The 18934-nt window shown below is 39.2% G+C and overlaps 1 protein-coding gene across 19 annotated transcripts in view; it reads left to right on the top strand.

Moving 5' to 3' along the window:
* Positions 1–18934, top strand: part of PLCB4 (phospholipase C beta 4) — a 419746-nt gene that overhangs the window by 259409 nt on the left and 141403 nt on the right. For all 19 annotated transcript variants that reach the window (XM_021921227.1, XM_021921224.1, XM_021921225.1 and 16 more), the window contains 3 exons: positions 5663–5743; positions 6526–6585; positions 7414–7557. In XM_021921227.1, the coding sequence (XP_021776919.1) occupies positions 5663–5743; positions 6526–6585; positions 7414–7557 (285 nt within the window). The remainder of the gene's footprint in view (positions 1–5662; positions 5744–6525; positions 6586–7413; positions 7558–18934) is intronic.

Below are 18934 nucleotides of genomic sequence, written 5' to 3'. Positions count from 1 at the left end.
CTGTAGTGGCACAAACCCCTCAGAGCGGGGCTCTCTGAGCCAGAAATAGCTTCTAGCAGTGGTGATCTCCAGCAAAAGTGATTCTTGACTCTCAAACAGAATGCCCTCTGGCCTCCACTTTAGTAGTTTCACAAAGGTGTTCCTGTCCCTTTCTAGCCTTGTTCTCCAGTGGCCTAAGAAGAGTTGGGCTGGATGAGCTAACATGTCCTTGAGCTCTAAGGTGTGACTGACCAATTTTAACTAATATGAGAATTAAAATTCTGCTCACCCCACCCCCCGCCCAGGAAGTTCTCTTATGGTTTGTTTCTTTACCGGAAAATTCTGTTACCATTTAACTGCAAAACAAATAGATTCACAAAGGAGAAAGGTTCCAGCTTTCTTTTATGATCTCCCCTGCAGTGCCCAGATCTGGAGGAGGATTTTTCTAACAATGGGACTTCACAATAGCCTGGCCTCAGTCTGGTCAGGGAGCCACAGCCCACTTTCAGGTCAGGAGGGATTCAGGTGAAATTTAAAACTGCTGTTAGGGAAACAAAGACTAGAGATGATGTGTCTCTACTCACCTGAGGGTAGGGTTATTATGTTTGTTAGTAGGACGTGGTGAGAAACCAAATTCGATTGTGTTTTAGTTCCTTTCAGCTGATTACCTCTCATCCCTCAGATTTGCTCTCTGATTTTTCGTGGGTGGTTTGAAGCATTTGGTCCAAGAACCTTTCAGCCACAGTTGATGAGCTGATTGTGGGTTTTGTCTTGAGCCTGGTCTTTAGTGTCAGCTGAGTTTCATTCTAAGATCCCCCTGGAGAATTTCTATTCTGATAATTGCGTCTCTTAACAACTGATATGTTTTTATTTTATGAGCTGGATGGGCACCTGGTAAATATTTTTTTCCCTTTTTTGCTTTTGTTGCTAGGTAGCCCAGAGCCAAATTGCTATTCTGTTATAACTGTGTACGACCTTATGACAGGCATTTCTGAGAGCTGCCTTTTACTCTGGCCTTATTTTACTATTCCACTTTATTTTTCTTCTCTTTGCCCAGATTTCTCATCCTGTTTTGAAAATGATTTCTTCACAGGGTCAAACAGTGCTCCTTGTTCAATAGGAGTTCCCAGGAGGTGCCTCAAAGTCACCACCAACCTGGAATATGAGTTTGTATGCATTACAAAAAGGGGCTCCTGCCTTCAGGCAGACAGCCTCAACCAGTGCCCTTGTAAATGCACTTATATCCTTGGCAGTCCTCCAAGAACTTCCTTGATGGGTTCTGGGCCTGGTGCAGCCCCCTCAATTTGAGCAACTTCTTGTTTATTTGTTTTACATATTGGCCTGCTGCAAAATCTTTTACTTAAAAAGAAATTCATTTGTTCATTCATTTTTAAGTTAATTTGTTAGTTTTATGGTGCTTTTGATATGCTAGGTGCTAGAACACAAAGGTAAACAAGACTGCTTCAAGGACTCTGCCTTCTTGGAGGTTGTTGCATTCTGATGTGGGAGCCAGTCACTAAATCAAGAATCAGGGAGAGCCTCTCTGAGGAGGTGATGGTGAAGACAAGGTCTGTAGAATGAAGAGGAGCCTGATGCACCAAGGGCAGGAGAAAGAGACTTTCTCCTGCAAGTGCAAAGGCCCTGATGCTAGAGAGAGCTTGAGAGGTTGCAGGAAAGGAGTTCTTATGGTTGTGAACAAGAAATAGAAGGAGACTTGTTACTGAAAGTGAGAAGAAAAGATGAGAGAAAGTTAAGGATGACTCTTAGTTTCAATAAGTGAACAGAGAGTGGCATGAGATAAGATTTGAAGGACCCAGATCATTCAGGACCTTTTCGGCCATGGTAAGGAGTTGGGATTTTATCTTAAATATAATAGGAATCCATTGAATGGTTTTAATGAAATGATTCAAAGTTTAAAGAATCGGTTGGGTTCCTGTGGGCAGCAGAAAGAACAGAAGTGAGAAGATCAATCCATGGGAGAGATAATATTGGTTTGGGCCAAGATGGTGATGGAGAGGGAGTAAAATGGGTGTATATTCAAAATATTATAGAAATAGACTTGTTACTGAAAGTAAGAGGAAAAGATAAGGGAAAATTAAGGATGACTGTTAGTTTCAATAAGTGACCAGATGCTAGTGACATTTATTGAACTAAGGAAGTACTGTGATGGAGAAACTTGGAGAGAGGGGAGAGAATAAAGAATTCAGTTATGGACATACTTATTTCAAGACATCCTAGTGGAGATGTCAAATACCAAAAAAGTGGAGAGGATAGGGCTGCTATTACAAATTTGAGAGTCATCAGGAAATAGATGATGTTGTAGACACAAGATTGAATGAAATCTAGGAACACAGTGGAAATGAGAATTCCCAGAACCAAGTCCTGGGACTATGTAAAAGTTGAGTACAGAAGGAAAAGGGGAGAAATTAGATTAAGGTAATGGAGCACAACCAAGATTGGAGAGTGTTTCAAGAAGGAAGGAATAACCAACCTCTCAGAGATCAAATCAGATGAGAAAAGGAAGGTGTGCACCCTTATTTTGCAGCATGCTGGACTGGCCAGAGAAGTTTTAGAGGGTGATAGAAATGGAAGCCAGATATAGTTGCTCAGATGGTATGAAGAGAGGTAATGGGAACAGTGAATATTTCCAAGATATTATGTCCTGAAGAGGATCAGGGACATGGGGTAGTAAGTGGAAGCAGGAACAGCTAGAACACATTTTTGTGCTGATGGGAATGATCTAGTGAAGAAAAAGAACAAAGCTGATGTGTGTTAGGTGGTAAAAAATGAAGGATTGAAGTGCTTGTGTAGGTTAAAGAAGATTGAATCTAGAGCAGATGCTGGGGGGTTGACTTTGTCAGGGGAAAACATGCTTTATTGGGGGAAAGAAAGAGAATTGTGTCCACCTAATGGCTTTTCCTTACTTTGATGAAGCACTGTAATTGGGTGAATGTGAACAGGTTTCAAAAAAGCAGTGGACTCATCCTCTCAAAGAGTAGGTAACCGTTGAGAAAGAAATATAAGATTGAACGTCACTGTTGACTATCCATTTGAGGTTTATAATCTTGAATTTAAACTAAAGCCAGGCAGTTCCATTTTGTGATTTTCACCACCAAGTTTGGTGACAAAATGTGCATAAAATAGACTTCGTTTTTTGGCCAAGAAAACACTAAATGAGACATGGACGTTCCGAACCACCTGTGAGGGAGTGATTGCAATATTGGGCTGCTTTGGAAATAAGCTACATAAGGATGGAAGTAAAAGGAGGAGGGACTGGTGGGTCGTGAGAGATTGGGAGGGACAATCAAAAGGGATATTTGACTTTGCAAAGAAGTCAATTATAGGAGGGGAGAACAAACTATAGAGCTAGGGGCTAGAAGAACCAGATGGAATTCTAAGAGTGAGATATTAGGAATTGAAATGTCCAGGTGGTAATGGCAAGCTCTAGGGGTACTCGGGGAAAGGAAGAAAAAAATTTTATATTTAAGGAGGCCAAGGAAATCAAAGTTCACTCTCAAAATAAGTTGGAAACCTATTCTTATTTGTATTTCTTGAGTCATCTCAAATCCTTACTTGGAATTAGGTGATAGGGTGCGCATAAGTAATGAATGACAGTGGCTGATTCGTTGTGGGTCTACTATATAAATACCATTTTAGGATGTACTTTTGGACACTGTGTACCAAAATTCTTCATTACCATCAAGATATTGCTTGTGATGTATTTGGAAATGGGCTAATTCTCATGTCTTGATTAGTTGATAATTCTCATTTTTTTTGTCAGTAACAACATAAGACCCGCCATGGCCTTTTGGGTAATAGCTAATGCCTTTTAGGTGGCACACAAGACCCTTGCAATGAAACAACTCTTCTATACATGTCCCATCACACCCCCGTCACTCCCTTGAGGTGTTCTAGCCACACCAAACAAATTTCTAATGTGAGGTCAAGAGCTGCTCACTCTGCCTGGCATGAAGGCTAAAATATCAACTTCTGGATTAAGCCTTTTCTAAAAGGTTGAACTGTCCAAAAATGCCTTTTTGAAGGGTCACAAAATGTCATATACTGGCGCTTTCATATTGTTAGTAATTTGCTACCACTATTACAAGTCTGAACCATGTATTAATGGTAGAGCTATTACTTGCTGAATTGGAATTCTGTGTTACGTGCTTTATGTTCACCATCTCATTTAATTCCAGCAATAAACCCAAAAGGTAGGTGGAACTACTTCCACTTGTTAGACAAGGATCCTGAAATTTAGAAAGGGTCTTTCTGGGAGAAAGTGCATAATAAATGGTGGAACTGGGTTTTGACTCCAAAAGCAAAGGTCATACCATGCTCTTTCCTTTGGTGTTATTCATGGCAGTGACAGCAGTACAGAGCACACGCCTGATACAGAGTTGGAATACGTAAATACATACGGTACATTCTTCATCGGCCAGAAAACTACCCAAATTGAAGGCTGCTTTGTTCAGGGACCCCTAGGAATACTTTATGATGGCCTAGTATCTTGACATTGGATTTACCTTGATAATTGTTGTTGTTCCGCTGTAATTTAGAAATATAAATTTTAACAGTAATTTTTAACAGAAACTAAGAGTCTGAACGGCCCTTAAAACCTTAATCCTGTAATTACTGTTTATTTGTTTTAAGGTACTGCCTTGATCCATGTTTGCCAGACAGGTTCCTAATTGCTGGCATTGAAATGATCTAGGAAGCCAGTTTCTTCAGCTCATGAAAAGAACATGTAGATTTATTGAAGTGTGGGTGCTAAGTATTGGTGTAATGCAGTCAGAGGGCACAGAGCATCTATGTTCATTTCCCAGACACCCTTTTTCTCTCATTGACATGGACCTTTCCTCTCGTTCCTAAGCATAATGGTGCTCTAGTAAGACAAGAAGTCGGTTGGCAAGTGTAACACAGCTGCTCTGATGCCTTGAATTTGGCTAATATTCCTTCTTTATTCAAAGTTGATTCTGTAGCTTTCACTGAGTTTCTGGTGTCAAAGTTCAAAGCAATGGTTGTCAAACTTTCGTGTGTGTCGGAATCTTCTAGAGGGATTGCTGGGTCCCATCCCCCCCAGACTCTGACTCAGTCCATCTGGGCTGGGGCCCTATATTCTGCAATTCAGTAAAGCTCCCAGCTGATGTTGATGCTGCTGGTCTAGCACCTACATTTTAGCTTTTGGGCCTGTTCAAGACCTGCTTTACAGGACACCAAATGAGGTTAGATAAAAAAGCAAAAATCTCAGCAAATAACTGAATGCTGGATTTTACAGACAAAAGAAAAGAAAAGAAAAAGAAAAAGACACAAAACAAAAACCAGTGACTTAAAAAATAATTTATCTCCTGATTTTTGACATCAGTGGGCTAGAACTTGGGAATCCTTCTTCCAGATACTAAGGAAACTTTCTCCTCTATGACTTTCACGCCTTCAGTCAGTATGCTTTGTTCTTAAACCTATCCTAGAGCAAGATGTTTTATTAAATTGATGAGTTTTACAATACAAAAATGAAAGCAAAGAATTTTCAAAATGAAAACATTCCATAATACAATAAGAATTGTGGATATTAGATGTAAAAGAGTGATTTCTAATTTGCCTTTGTTTAGAAGCTCAACAATATTTGCATTTTTATTAGATTCAAAATGGTATGAGTCATGAAGATCAACACATTTCTTTTTGACAGGAATCCTTTGTGTTTGAACCCAACTGCCTCTTCAAAGTGGATGAGTTTGGCTTCTTTCTGACATGGAAAAGTGAAGGCAAGGTATGGCCCAAGAACAGCAAGTTGTTCTTTCTGCTTTGTGGTTTAAACCATTTTGTTTCTCAACAAGTAGACTGAGCGCTATTGATGAATCCTACCCTTATTCATTCATTCAAGGTTTTAAAAAATGCACCTGCATGTGCCAGGCATTGAAGTATACAGTGATGATTAAGGACATTATCCTCATAGATTCCAGTCTAGGAGCAAAGTCAGGCATTAAAAGATAAGTTACAAGTCATTGAATGTTGCGAAAGAGAACACTGGATTGTCAAAGAGCTTAATTTAATCTTGGGAGTTAGAAAGAAATCTGCCAGAAGAAGAGATGCTCAAGCTGAAATCTAAAAGGTACATTAAAAGTGTGTTCATCTCATTAAACCCTGGGACTTAATTTGATGTATGGTACAGTGTCCACATTTAATGAACAATTGAGCTGAATTTAAGAAAAGAAGAATTATAGTTATATAAAAATTAGCATTTTTCTCATATTTCATGTACACACATATGTTTAATGATTATTAACAATGTTTTATATATAAAAGTAACAGATTTTAGAAACATTTTTATATTTAGCATTGCATATATATGTATATATGAAATGGAATACTTGGGGTCTTGATTATTTCTGATTATTTGCAATAATTATTGTTACATGGTTTTAATTCCCTCTTCAACCTGACTGTAATAAGCACAGCCTTCATCATCAGAAATTTTTGCCAAGCACTTTGCCTGTATCATAGGTATGGCATAATTTAAGCTCATTGCTGTGTTGTATTCTCTCTCTTCAGGAAGGACAGGTGCTAGAATGCTCCCTCATCAACAGTATTCGGTCGGGAGCCATACCAAAGGTACCTGTGATTGGTATTTGCTTTTCTAAACACGGATTTACTTATATTGGAAATGGCCATGGCTTCTAGAGATAAAAAGCTCACTCTTTGTATCCAGGCTACTTAAAACATTTAATCTCAGTTTTGAGAATAACATGTGGTTGCTGGTTGTGGTAATGCCATATTTATTCACATGAAACCTCCGTGACTCTCCTCTGTTGAGAGAGAGGCTTTGTGGACAAGCAGACCCTAATAAAAGGCTTTTCTATCCTGTTGCCATATTCCAGGTCCTCCAACAACTACAATCAAAACTCTAAACAAAGACCCTCACATCTAGTTTCTAAATCAAACGTTTTAGGCCAGGCACAGTGGCTCACACCTCTTAGCACTTTGGGAGGCAGAGGGAGACAGATCCCTTGAGCCAAGGAGTTGGAGACCAGCCTGGGCAACATAGTGCAACCCTGTCTCTACAAAAATTACAAAAATTAGGGTGTGTTAGCATGTGCCTGTAGTCCCAACTACTCAGGAGGCTTCTGTGGGAGGATCCCTTGAACCAGGGAGGCAGATGTTGCAGTGAGCTGAGAATGCGCCACTGTTCTCCAGCCTGGGTGACAGAGCAGAGACTCCGTACCTCCCCCAACCAAAAAATTTGTAATACCTTTCTTATCAGTTGATTTCAAGGAATATATAGTGTTACAAATTTCACCTCTACAGGTTTTAGAATAACGCTAAGTATCTGGGCCCTTATGTGTATTTTTACATTAAATGTGGTTGCTTTTTACCAAGTTTCTTCCTCCATGCTCTGTGATCTAACTTATTTTTTTTTTCTATCTGTGTACCTCTATACAGGATCCCAAAATCTTGGCTGCTCTTGAAGCTGTTGGAAAATCAGAAAATGATCTGGAAGGTCGGATAGTTTGTGTCTGCAGTGGCACAGATCTAGTGAACATTAGTTTTACCTACATGGTGGCTGAAAATCCAGAAGTAACTAAGGTAGCTTCAGTTAAATGGCCTTCTTCTCTTCCTCCCCCCCATAATGTTTATATGTTGTGTGTTTAATTTTATGTGTGCTATATTTTTACATACTTAAATTGTATGATAATTTAAAAAGTAGCATTGCTTTGCTGATATGTTTCTGTAGAAAATCAGCAAGCACAGTACCCTTTTAGCATGTCACTCCTGTGGGCCAGCAACCCAAATACCTACTATGATATGTTGGAGGGAAAACTAGTCCAGCACTTCTCCAACTTGAGTGTGTATACCAGAGTCCCCTGAGCTCTTGTTAAAATGCAGATTCTGATTCAATAGGTCTGAGGATCCTTTTCTAACAAGCTCCCAGGTGGCATGGATACTACTCATCTGACAACTACAGTTTGAGTAACAAAGGTCTGGGTCAATACCACCCAGTAGAAATGCAATGTGAGCCACATATATAATTTAAATTTTTCTTGTAGCCATGTATTAAAAGTAATAAGATACAGGTAAAATTAATTTTAATAAAATATTTTGTTTAATCCAGTAGACCTAAAATATTGTCATTTTAATAGGAGACCAATATAAAATTTATTAGTGACATATTTTACATTCTTTTGCTCATACTAAGTCTTAGAAATCTGATGTGTATTTTCAAATCAGGCTAACCACTTTTAGGTGTTCAATAGCTGCATATGGCTAATGGCCACTATACTGGGTAGGCAGTGCAGGTCTGGATGGCTAAGAAATCCAAACTCCCCCTCCCAATAAGTTATTAAAATATTGGGTTAAGATCAGTCGTTTAATACCCAACATACCATTGCCCTGGCAAGTGAGTCTCAAAGAGACTTCTCAAAGAAGTAGAAAGCCTCTTAAATATTTTTTTCTGCTAATCACGTGTTTACAGGGTGATTTTACCTCTGTACAGCGCTCCCGTTATCTTTCTGTAATGTGTGTGAAAAGGACTAAGCCTTCACTTTCCATTGCAGAGAAGGGTTTGGGGGAATGGGGAGGCATTTTGTCCTCTCATTAACCCTATAATTGGAAACTCAGTGTAGGATGAATTTCTAATATCATTAGAAATACTGAATTTTAGAGCTAAAAGGAAATGTACAGGGAAGATCATTTGAGGACACTGAGATTACAAAACTTAATCATGAATCCAGAGATGACTTATGGCAGAACTGAGTTCTGTTGACCCCTACACCATCAAAGCTCTATTACCCTCACTCACAAAGTATGGTCCTCATTCTAGAAGTGCTGACCCCTCCTGGGAGCTTGTTACATATTTGACTCTCATGCCCACCCAGATGTTCTGATCCTGAGTCTTCATTTTTGACAAGACTCTCCAGGTGACTCAGATGTATGGTGAAGTTTGAGAACTCCTGGTTTGTAACTTTGGAGGCAGAAATGGATGCTCCATGTCACATAAGAGTGTTTGGTTCTGTCCTTATTGTGGTGGTTTTATGCGATCGTTCATGTCACCTCACTTCAAGAGAACAGATTTTGCAGTGTCTTTAAGTTCTTTTATTACTCTGCTGAGATCAACTCCTTCTTTAATTACCAATTCATATTACAAGAAACAGGATTACGCAGTATAAGCTCAAATATTGGGGCTTTGGGGCCACATTGCCCCGGTTCAAATCCTTGCTCGTCCCCTTCCTAGCTGTGTGAAGCAGATGTACAGCTGGACCTCTCTGCGCCTCATTTTCTTCATCTGTAAAATGGGAACAGTACCAGAATATCTGCTCTTAGGATGATTGTGAGGCTTACATGAGTTATTACATGGGAAGCACTTTGCGTACTGCCTTTCTCGTTGAAAGCCCTCGGTATGTGTTTGCTATTAGGATGACAGAGGCACAGAATTTTAGGGTTGGAAATGGACCTTAGGAAGGGCCTCTCACCTCATTTTTCAGATGAGAAAAATGAAGCCAGAGAGGTAAAGGAACTCTGAGACCACACAGCAAGCTGGGCCAGAGTCCAACCTAAAACCAGGTCTTCTTATGCCCTATATGCTGCACCCACTTTGCCCTGTGCCCTGAACAAATACAGTCCTGGGGAGATGGCTCAAATCAGTACAGCTCATAATGTTTTTGCTTTCCATAATTTGGTTGCTGTTAGTCTTGGCCCATTCTAAGAACCGTGTTCTGAAACATACTCTTGAGTAGATTGTGGATATGTACAGTTGACCCTTGAACGATGTGGGGGTTGGGGTACCATACCCCTGTGCAGTTGAAAATCCATGTGTAACTTTTGACTCCTCCCAAACTTAATAGCCTACTATTAACTGAAAGCCTTACTGATAATATCAACAGTCAACTCACATACTTTTTGTATGGTGTATGTATTGCCTATTGTATTCTTACAATAAAGTAAGCTAGAGAAAACCAAATGTTAATAAGAAAATCATAAGGAAGAAAAAAATATGTTTATTGTTCATGAAGTGGAAGTTAATCATCATAAAAGTCTTTATCCTTATCATCCTCACGTTGAGTAAGCGGAGGAGGAAGAAGAGGAAGAGGTTGGTCTTGGTGTCTCAGGGTTGGCAGAGGTGGAGGAGGTGGAAGTGGAGTCAGGAGAAGCAGGCACATTGGTGTAACTGTCACTGAAAAAAAAAAATCCATGTATAAGTGGACCCACACAGTTCAAACCCATGTTGTTCCATGACCAGTGGTATATGTTTGAGGGTTGGGAGTGGGGGGATGTATACTTCAAGGTAAGATTTGAAGGTTTTCTCCTAATATCATTTACATGGAAATTTAAGAGCAGCTGGCCAGTAAGAGCTAAAAAATAATTCTGTATTGGATTTTTGTATTCAAACTCAATACTATTTGAGCATGCTCTTACTGAAGAAAGTGTGTGTTTCAGTTTCTGGGAACTATTACATTGAATTTCATTAATAGCATAATATATAAATAAATACAAATCTCATTGTCCAAACTGGACAGTGCATTGTCCTTTTGGTTGATTGACACTTGGAGAAAATATTGAGTACATTTTTTCACCAAATATACATGCATGTGGATACTCTTACCCACTGCCTCATCTCAAAACTTAAAATAAGTATATTTACCACTTTCAGCATTGACAGCATTTTCTCCAACACCACTGTTTCATTTCTATTCCTTTCTATGTGTTTCTATTGCTAATAGAACACACAAGCCATCAAAGTGAAAGGCTTCATATGAAATACACATAGATATAATTACCTCAGTTCAAAATAATGACAGGATACATAAATCAAATTGGGTCCATGAGAAATGTAGAGATCTCCCAGGGTACATGAAATACTGTTTGTGACTCAGTGAGTGGTTCTACTCAAACATGAGTATATCCTAGGAGCCTAGAATCATGGGGCCATGAAATATACTAACAGCCCTCTTACTTAGCCCATGCAATAAGCTGCATTTTTGGTCAGTTTATCGCAAGAGTCAATTTGAGGAAGTAATCATTTTTTAAAATGAATTCATATATACCTTAAACACTGTAACTTAAAGCATATAAATGTTGTTCTATTGTTGACTAATCTTTTAATGTTAGGGACAAGCCTTTTCATTAACTATGGGTCTATTGAGTGGGTTTTATGTTTTCGGGTTTTGGTTTTTTTTTTTTCTCTATACTTTGAATGCCTCAGGTAGCCAGTTTGGTTTCTTTAAAGTGGATCTGAGACTAAGGACACTCATTGGGCAGAGTGCAATGGAATGTAAAATCCTACAGTTCTGTGACTTTTCTCCCTAATCTTTTAGTTATCTTGTCTACACGGAATTTGAGAGAAATATTTTTAGCAACTTGCCTTTAAAGAAATCTTGCCAAAATATTCAACTAGAGAAATGACAATCCTCTTTCTTTCCACAAGATTCAATCATTGGTTTATGTAATTTTTATGACAACTGACGATAAATAGATTTGAAAACAAACATAAGTAACTCATGATAGACATGCAAGGTGAGAGCAAAAGGGTACAAAATATTGGAAAGTAGCTTGCCGGCTGGGAGAGTCCAGCACTCCCTGGGCAATCTGTGTATTTTGCTTGTCTTATGAACACCTGATGAGCCTTGGTCTGACAAGTGAAATATAAGTTAAGTGAGTTTCTAGTATAGAACTTACTTATGAGTAGATTCATGAGTCTTTTTTTAATTCCTAGGCTCTGATTACACTTAAGATCTGACCATTCAGAATAATTCACTTAACCCAACATTTAGTCTAGGCAAAAGGGTCAACTTTGAACTTAGTGTCTTTTATACCAAGGACCATGTTCCACATGGAGAAAGCTTTCCTGACTTTCAGCAAGCCATTTTCCCTTCTTTATTTTTCTACTTCTCAAAGAGGGTCTCTGATAGTTTTTTTCTTATTCGCATGGGTGCTTTAAGAGTCAATGAAATATTGTCTGAAATCTGAGTTTCTCATGATTGGATTTTAAATAAATACAAAATACTCTCCAGTGCATATGACTCTGAAAATATGATTGTGCTTTTTTCAGTAAAAGATATTATAAGAGACACCTTGGTAGCTCACCTTGTCTTTTCTTCACCTTCTCTCTCTGCTTTGAGAGTAAATAAGCTTGCCTTGCCACTCTTACCTGTTTAGGAGATTTGTGCTTAGTTCCATATACCTGTCTCCTTTACTGATAAGTCCCAAATCAAAGCTTTCAACTCTTCTCACGTGCTTCTGCCACAGTCATTTTCATCTCAACAGATGTGCTCTCAGTTGCAGAGAACATGAACACCTTCCTCTTACATCCTATGTTAGGCTGTTCACAAATACTGTTTGCTCTACCCTCAGCAGGTATGCAGAATCCAGCTGCTCCTCACCAACATCATCATGGCACAGTGGTCCAGGCCAATATCATGTCTTCCCTATTGTGCCCCAAGAAGTGTCTAACTGGTCTCTTTGCCTTAGCCATGCCCATTTTAGTCTAGTCTGAAAACAGCAGATGGAGGGATGTTTTGAAATGTAATTCAGATCACATCACTCCACTGCTCAGAACCCTCCAAGGCCCCGCTAGATATCATCCCCACCTCCCTTCCCCTTTCTACCTTAATCTCTCTCTTTCCTCCTATGCATTTTCTTCTAGCCTCTTGGATTCGGCATTTCCTGTTCCTTCCGTCTGGATCACCCTCTTTCCCAGTTTCACACAGACCTTTCTCCCCTACAGCCCTCATGTGTCTGCTGGAAAATTGCCTTAGCAGGAGCGTCCCATTTCACCAGCCTTCAGCACTTCCTCACTCCTTTTCCTGCTTTATGTTTCTTCTTAACACTACTTACTTACCATAATATCCATTTATTCATTTATTTTCTTCCTCTGTCTGCAGGACAGAGGGCTTCTCACCTCATTTTTCAGATGAGAAAAATGAAGCCAGAGAGGTAAAGGAACTGAGACCACACAGCAAGCTGGGCCAGAGTTCAACCTAAAACTAGGTCTTCTCATGCTCTATATGCTGCACCCACTTCACCCTGTGCCCTGAGCAAATACAGTCCTGGGGAGATGGCTCAAATCAGTAAATCCCATAATGTTGTACACCTCAATTTTGCACCTGTTCTATTGAGGTATTTATGTTGACTAAATGAATTCCAACCCAGGTGATAAAGATGTATAATCCTTAATGTTGTACACCTCAATTTTGTACAGTTTAGTTGTTAGAACAGCTAGGAAGATGATCCTTTGACAACAAGACTGAGAAAATGTGATTCAATGATAGTCTAAAAGGAACACAAAAATCTGGGATCCCGTGTGTTATTTTTAGAGTCACATTTCAGGATGTAATAGGGCTGCTGCTAAGAATCCATGACAAGACTGGAGGTTTTGACCCTGGTGTCCTGGCCTCTTTCCAGTTTGGATCATTATATCTCCTGCTTACCTAAATCCTTCCTGTCATTACAGTTAGAAAATTTAGCTTTCATTTCCTCTCCTGAACAACAGTCTGTTAAAAAGAATTACTAACAAATGGCTGTCATATTTACCTCAAGCCTAGTATGCCTTTCAGTAATAGGTGAGTCTTATATGTCATAAAGCTTAAAACATTTAAGAATAAATGCAACCTACTAAAAATTAAAAAAAAAAAAAAATTAGCCGGGTGTAGTGGCGGGTGCCTGTAATCCCAGCTATGCTGGAGGCCGAGTCAGGAGAATTGCTTGAACCCAGGAGGCAGAGGTTACAGTGAGCCGAGATTGCGCCACTCCACTCCAGCCTGTGCGTCAAGAGTGAAACTCCGTCTCAAAAAAAGAATAAATGCAGCCAAATGAAGCTATTTTCCCATTTTTTTCTAAACTGTAAAGCTCTTTTTTTTTTTTTAAATTCTGGAATCATTCTCATCATTTTGCTCACTGTTTTACAAGAAGCTATACAAATAATTGAATACTGAGCATTCTAATAAATTAATTTCATTAGAAAAGCAATGTTAGTTCCTCTCACGTTTTCTTTTGTTTTTTCTCCTCGCTCAGAATACAACTAGCTTCGAAGGATTTCGGTGTCTAGCAAGTTGAAGGCAGTTCAGATGTCTTTCATTAATAAGTTACAGCTGGCACTGCACAGCAAACTGAAATCAGAGAGTCACTAGATGTAAGATGGAAATGCGGGCCTCATTCAACATCTCCATAAATAAGTCTATTATTTTATACCAAGTTGAATTTTCCTTTGATTACAAAAAATAAGCTGTTATTATGAGGTTCAAAATGCAAAGATTGGGATTGAGTTTAGACCAGACTGCTCATTATACTTTATGCAGGTTTGTAAATATTTGGCAAACTCCATAAATTATGCCTTGTAATCAAGTCATCACATAAGCATGTGAATAACCACTATAGAAATTAAATTACAAAAATATTATGTATTCTTTTGTATACAAAAAGATAAAGTCAGGTCATTTGTTACCAGTAATAAAATATTATTTTAACAAATTGGGCTGAATGTCAAAATTGCTTTGCTAAACTCGAATTGTGTTGAGTGGAAGACTTACTGCAGTGGTTCCAGGAGAAGGAATTTATTCTTTGTGTCATTGGGAAAAAAAAAAAAAAAAATTGAGTCTCTATTTAAATTGAGTCCTGCTGGCTTTGCTAACATCCTGCAAAGCCTCCAAGCCCTGCAGCCAGTTCTTCTACTGATACTCAACCGCAGCATTACCCCAAGGGATCAGAGACTTCAGCCTCATCTGGGGGCTTCTTAGAAGTGCTATTGCATTTCTTAAAATTTAGTTTTAATTGTACTGTGTAGGCCAGTGGCTCTCAATACCTGAGAACTTATTAGAGATGCAGATTCCCAGGCCATGCCCTGCCCTACTGAAGCAGAAACCTGGGATTTCACCAGCCTTCCAGGTGATTTCTGATGCACACTCGAGTTAGAGAACCACTGTTATGCAGAAAAGCTCAATCACTAGCATTTATATCCTGCTTTACTTGCAGAGGGCCTTGAAGAAATTACATTAATTTAGTGGTCCGCTGCCCAGGCTCAAGTGAGCCGATGCCTGCTGAATACTAAAGCAGCTAAATTGTAAATCTGAACTGCCTGTTGATCAACCAAACCCCAGTATACTAATTAATAAAAGCTTCTTCACCACATTGCCTCAACAGTTTTTGAGGCTCAAGTGTGGGATGAGTGTGTAGGTCTCTGTGTTAATTTTTTTTTTTTCTTCATGTTTCCAAGACTGAAAGTTGACGTTTTCTTGTTAGTTGTTTTTCTTGAAGCTCTTCTGAGTTCATTGGAAACAAATCAATGAGAGGGGGGCATTAAGAAGCTGTCCGGAGTGCAGAGCTGTGAATCAGAGCAAATAATTGAGTGCATATTCTTAAGTTTAAATGCCCCATCCCACCTAAGAGTTTTCTTTTTGCCAAATAAAGATAATGGATTTTATTGTTATTTCTATTGCTGGGTTGAATTTACAGACCATCAGTCTCTGCCTTACATGGGCTGTGGTCATCAGAGAATCTGTGGAGCTGGTGAGATCCATCTCCTGGGGCCTCCTATGACCACCTTTTTCCTCTGTGGCTCCTTTTTCCTTGCCTCTCAGTTCTCATTTGTTCTTACAAGACCATCTATCCTAGCAGCTGCTACCTCAGTGTCTCATCCATGATGGCTCTCTCTGAACTCTGAATTATTTATTTGTGCATCACCAAAAGTGATAGTTCCTTTAGACCCGATTTTGTGAACTCAGATACCTGCGGGAGCCAGGGAGATGATGTGAATAGCTGACAAAGTGTCAGGCAAAGACAAATATGGGAGGGTGTGGACTTTAGCAAGTCAGAGTGTACATATGCTGTTGAGGGAGGCACTTTTACTTATTTCCAGCTGGTTTTTCAACTACCAAAACATGGGCCTGAGGTTTCTAGATTGTTTTCTTGTTCATTTAATACTAAGGTGGTTTTTTTTACATGAAATCTCTTGATATTAAAATGTTGACAACTCATTTTTTAAACATTGTGCAAAATGACAAAGGTGTCTGTGATCATTTAGAACCCTAGCTATAGACTTCGGGTACCATGTGGCGTTAACACACTTGCACTAAAGTGAATGCTGATATTGACTTAATGTGTTCCCCTTATTGGCATTTTAAATGAAAGATATCTTTGTTCTTTTATTTCTTCATTCAGCTATTCATCCAATAATTATTTTTTTGATGAAACCTGAACTTGGACAAATCATTTCAGTTATATTAATCTTTTTAATCCTCATTTGTAAAAGAAGGGAATTGTACCATGTGTCCTTTGAAGTCACTTTCTCTTATAAGACTTAAGGAAGGACTGGCCAGCCGTGGTGGCTCACACCTGTAATCCCAGCACTTTGGGAGGCCGAGGCGGGTGGATCACGAGGTCAAGAGATCGAGACCATCCTGGCTAACATGCTGAAACCCTGTTTCTACTAAAAATACAAAAATTAGCCAGGCCTGGTGGCCCATGCCTGTAGTTCCAGCTACTCAGGAAGCTGAGGCAGGAGAATCACTTGAACCCGGGAGGTGGCGGTCATAGTGAGCCAAGATCATGCCACTGCACTCCAGCCTAGCAACAGAGTGAGACTCCATCTCAAAAAAAAAAAAAAAAAGACTTAAGGAAGGACTCTCTTTGCAAAATAAAGTATACCAGGAGCAAAGGAAGTCCAGGTTAGTTGCTTTGACAGGACACTTGTATACACATGGAAATCCCTAGATAAGCTTAACCTGGACTACATCATCATGACACCAGGAGTCAGCTACTAGGATAGGAGGCTTTGTGGTTGGAGAGGTGAGAGAAATCATTCCAGGTATTTCCTGTGGACATTAAAGGTTGAGAGATCCTGAGATAGAATGCAAGAAAATCAGTTGTTCTTGGCTTCAATCAGTTACACAACAAGGAAAGATCTGAGAAACATTTAATGTGGAATCCAGAGGTTTTGTTCCTGGGTAAAGTTAGAGAAGCTAAAATAGAGACCAGATTCTAATTCTGATCAACTAGGAGTATGATGATACAGCTAATCAGAAATTGAGGGCCTGGTTACTTTGGGTCAGGGAGAAAAAGGAACAATGAATTTGTTTAAATCTTTTTCTCTGAAGAACCTGTTCGTTGCATGTCCTGCTATGGGTGATGCAATAGGACAGAGATCATATACTACTCAGGATCGTTAGGGGCTTGTCCATGGGGCGAGCTCTGTTCTGTCTCTGTGGCACATCTCTAGGCCTCTGACATCCTGAAAAGGTCTATGTGTCTATGTTTGTTTTTTGAAACTCCCTACTTTCATAAGGAATTAAATGTGGATTTTTAGCTGTCATTTTTCTTAGTGCTGGACTTACTTAAAAGCTTCCTGTCAAAATGATTCTTCAGGAACATGCAGCTGAAGCTAGAGGATATTTGCAGTTGTTTTCAGGGAATTTTGTCACCTGCATCAGTGAAGTGGTTTCCTGGGATGAGAGTATCAAGGATGAAAGAAGCCTCAAGCCTCCGCTTAGCTCCCAGGTTCTCTGCAACTGCACTGACCATGTTGACAAGGTCATTTAAACATTTGCATGGACAGTATGTTTTTATACTGTTGACTGGTGTTTCCTGAATGCTAAAGGAATATTGTTCATGATAGAGGAGTAGTTGCACTACATTCTACGTAGAAAGTACAGGATAGTAAAAGAAAAAGAAACTAAACATCCCCTAGAGTGCATTTCCCCTTCTGTGTCTTTTCTTAATTCAAGTGAAATTTGCATAACATAAAATTAACCATTTTAAAGTGAACAATTCAGTGCCATTTAGTACATTCACAATGATGAGCAAGCACCACTTCTACCTACTTCCAAAACATTTTCATCACCCCCAAAGGAAACCCCATGCCCAATAAGCAGTTCCTCCCCGTCCCCTCTCCCCACGGCACTGATAACCACTCTAATGTGTCTTTTTATTACCCACATAATTTCTTTTTATATGTAGTTGGACTCATGCTGTTTAATATACTGCATTTTATTATATGCATTTTCCTGTTTAAATTAAAGCTTTTTCTTAGGCTTCAATGTAACTGCAAATCCCCATGATCCATGAGGTGGATTTTCATGGGTGCTCAGCTCTTGCTGTTTTAGAAATCATCCAGCCTCCTTCACAGTTGTGTTTGAAATGCTGTGCTCTTCATGGGGCACATCGTTTTCAGTGCTGGAGCCTTTCTCACCACTGCATTTCATGAACTTGACAGGTTTCATAAGAAGAGACTCTAGGCCCAGCCCCGAGGAGCTCATTTTGTCCTAGTTGCAAGTGTTATCAAATGACTCCACCAAGGGAATGCAAAATGAATTACTCTAATTGCACTAGAAGCATAATGTGAAGTTTGTATTTCACCTTTTGGCCCCTGGGAGAGAAAAATGTCACTGACTTTAAATTGCTTTTCCATTTTCCACATAGCCCCAGTTTCCAGTGCTAGCAAAAAATTGCCATTGGGAACATAATGTATGCTAACATGGGCCTACATGTATTTGTATGTTTTCTCATCTGTGTGGCAAAATTAAAAAATGGATGGTATGAAGAGGTGGGTAGAATCCCTTGTATTACATGAGACTTTGTTGCCTCCAAGCTCTATGATCTGGAGCCAGTAATTTAATGATCATAATCTGGGGTTGGCAGGTGCAGGCCATGGGCTGAACACAACCCTTAGCCTGATTCTGTATGTCCAATGCACTAAGAATGGCTTTTACATTTTTGAAGTGACTTTTATAAAATAAAATAAAATAATTAAAAAAAAAAAAAACAGGAAAACTAAACAACAGAGAACAACGTGTGCCCCTAAAGCCTAAAATATTTATTATCTGGCTCTTAATGGAAAAGATTTCTTGGCCTTTAATAATACTAATAATAGTAGCAGCAGCAGCTGGAAATAGTTTATATTCTGTGTCAGACACTGTTCAAAGTGCTTGATATGTATTATCTCATTTAACTCTCACAACAAGTCTGTGGGACAGGTATT

This window comes from Papio anubis, chromosome 16, assembly GCF_008728515.1.
Source record: "Papio anubis isolate 15944 chromosome 16, Panubis1.0, whole genome shotgun sequence".
Taxonomy (NCBI): domain Eukaryota; kingdom Metazoa; phylum Chordata; class Mammalia; order Primates; family Cercopithecidae; genus Papio; species Papio anubis.
The sequence above is the reverse complement of the archived record's forward strand: the minus strand, read 5'-3'. Positions and strand labels throughout refer to the sequence as shown.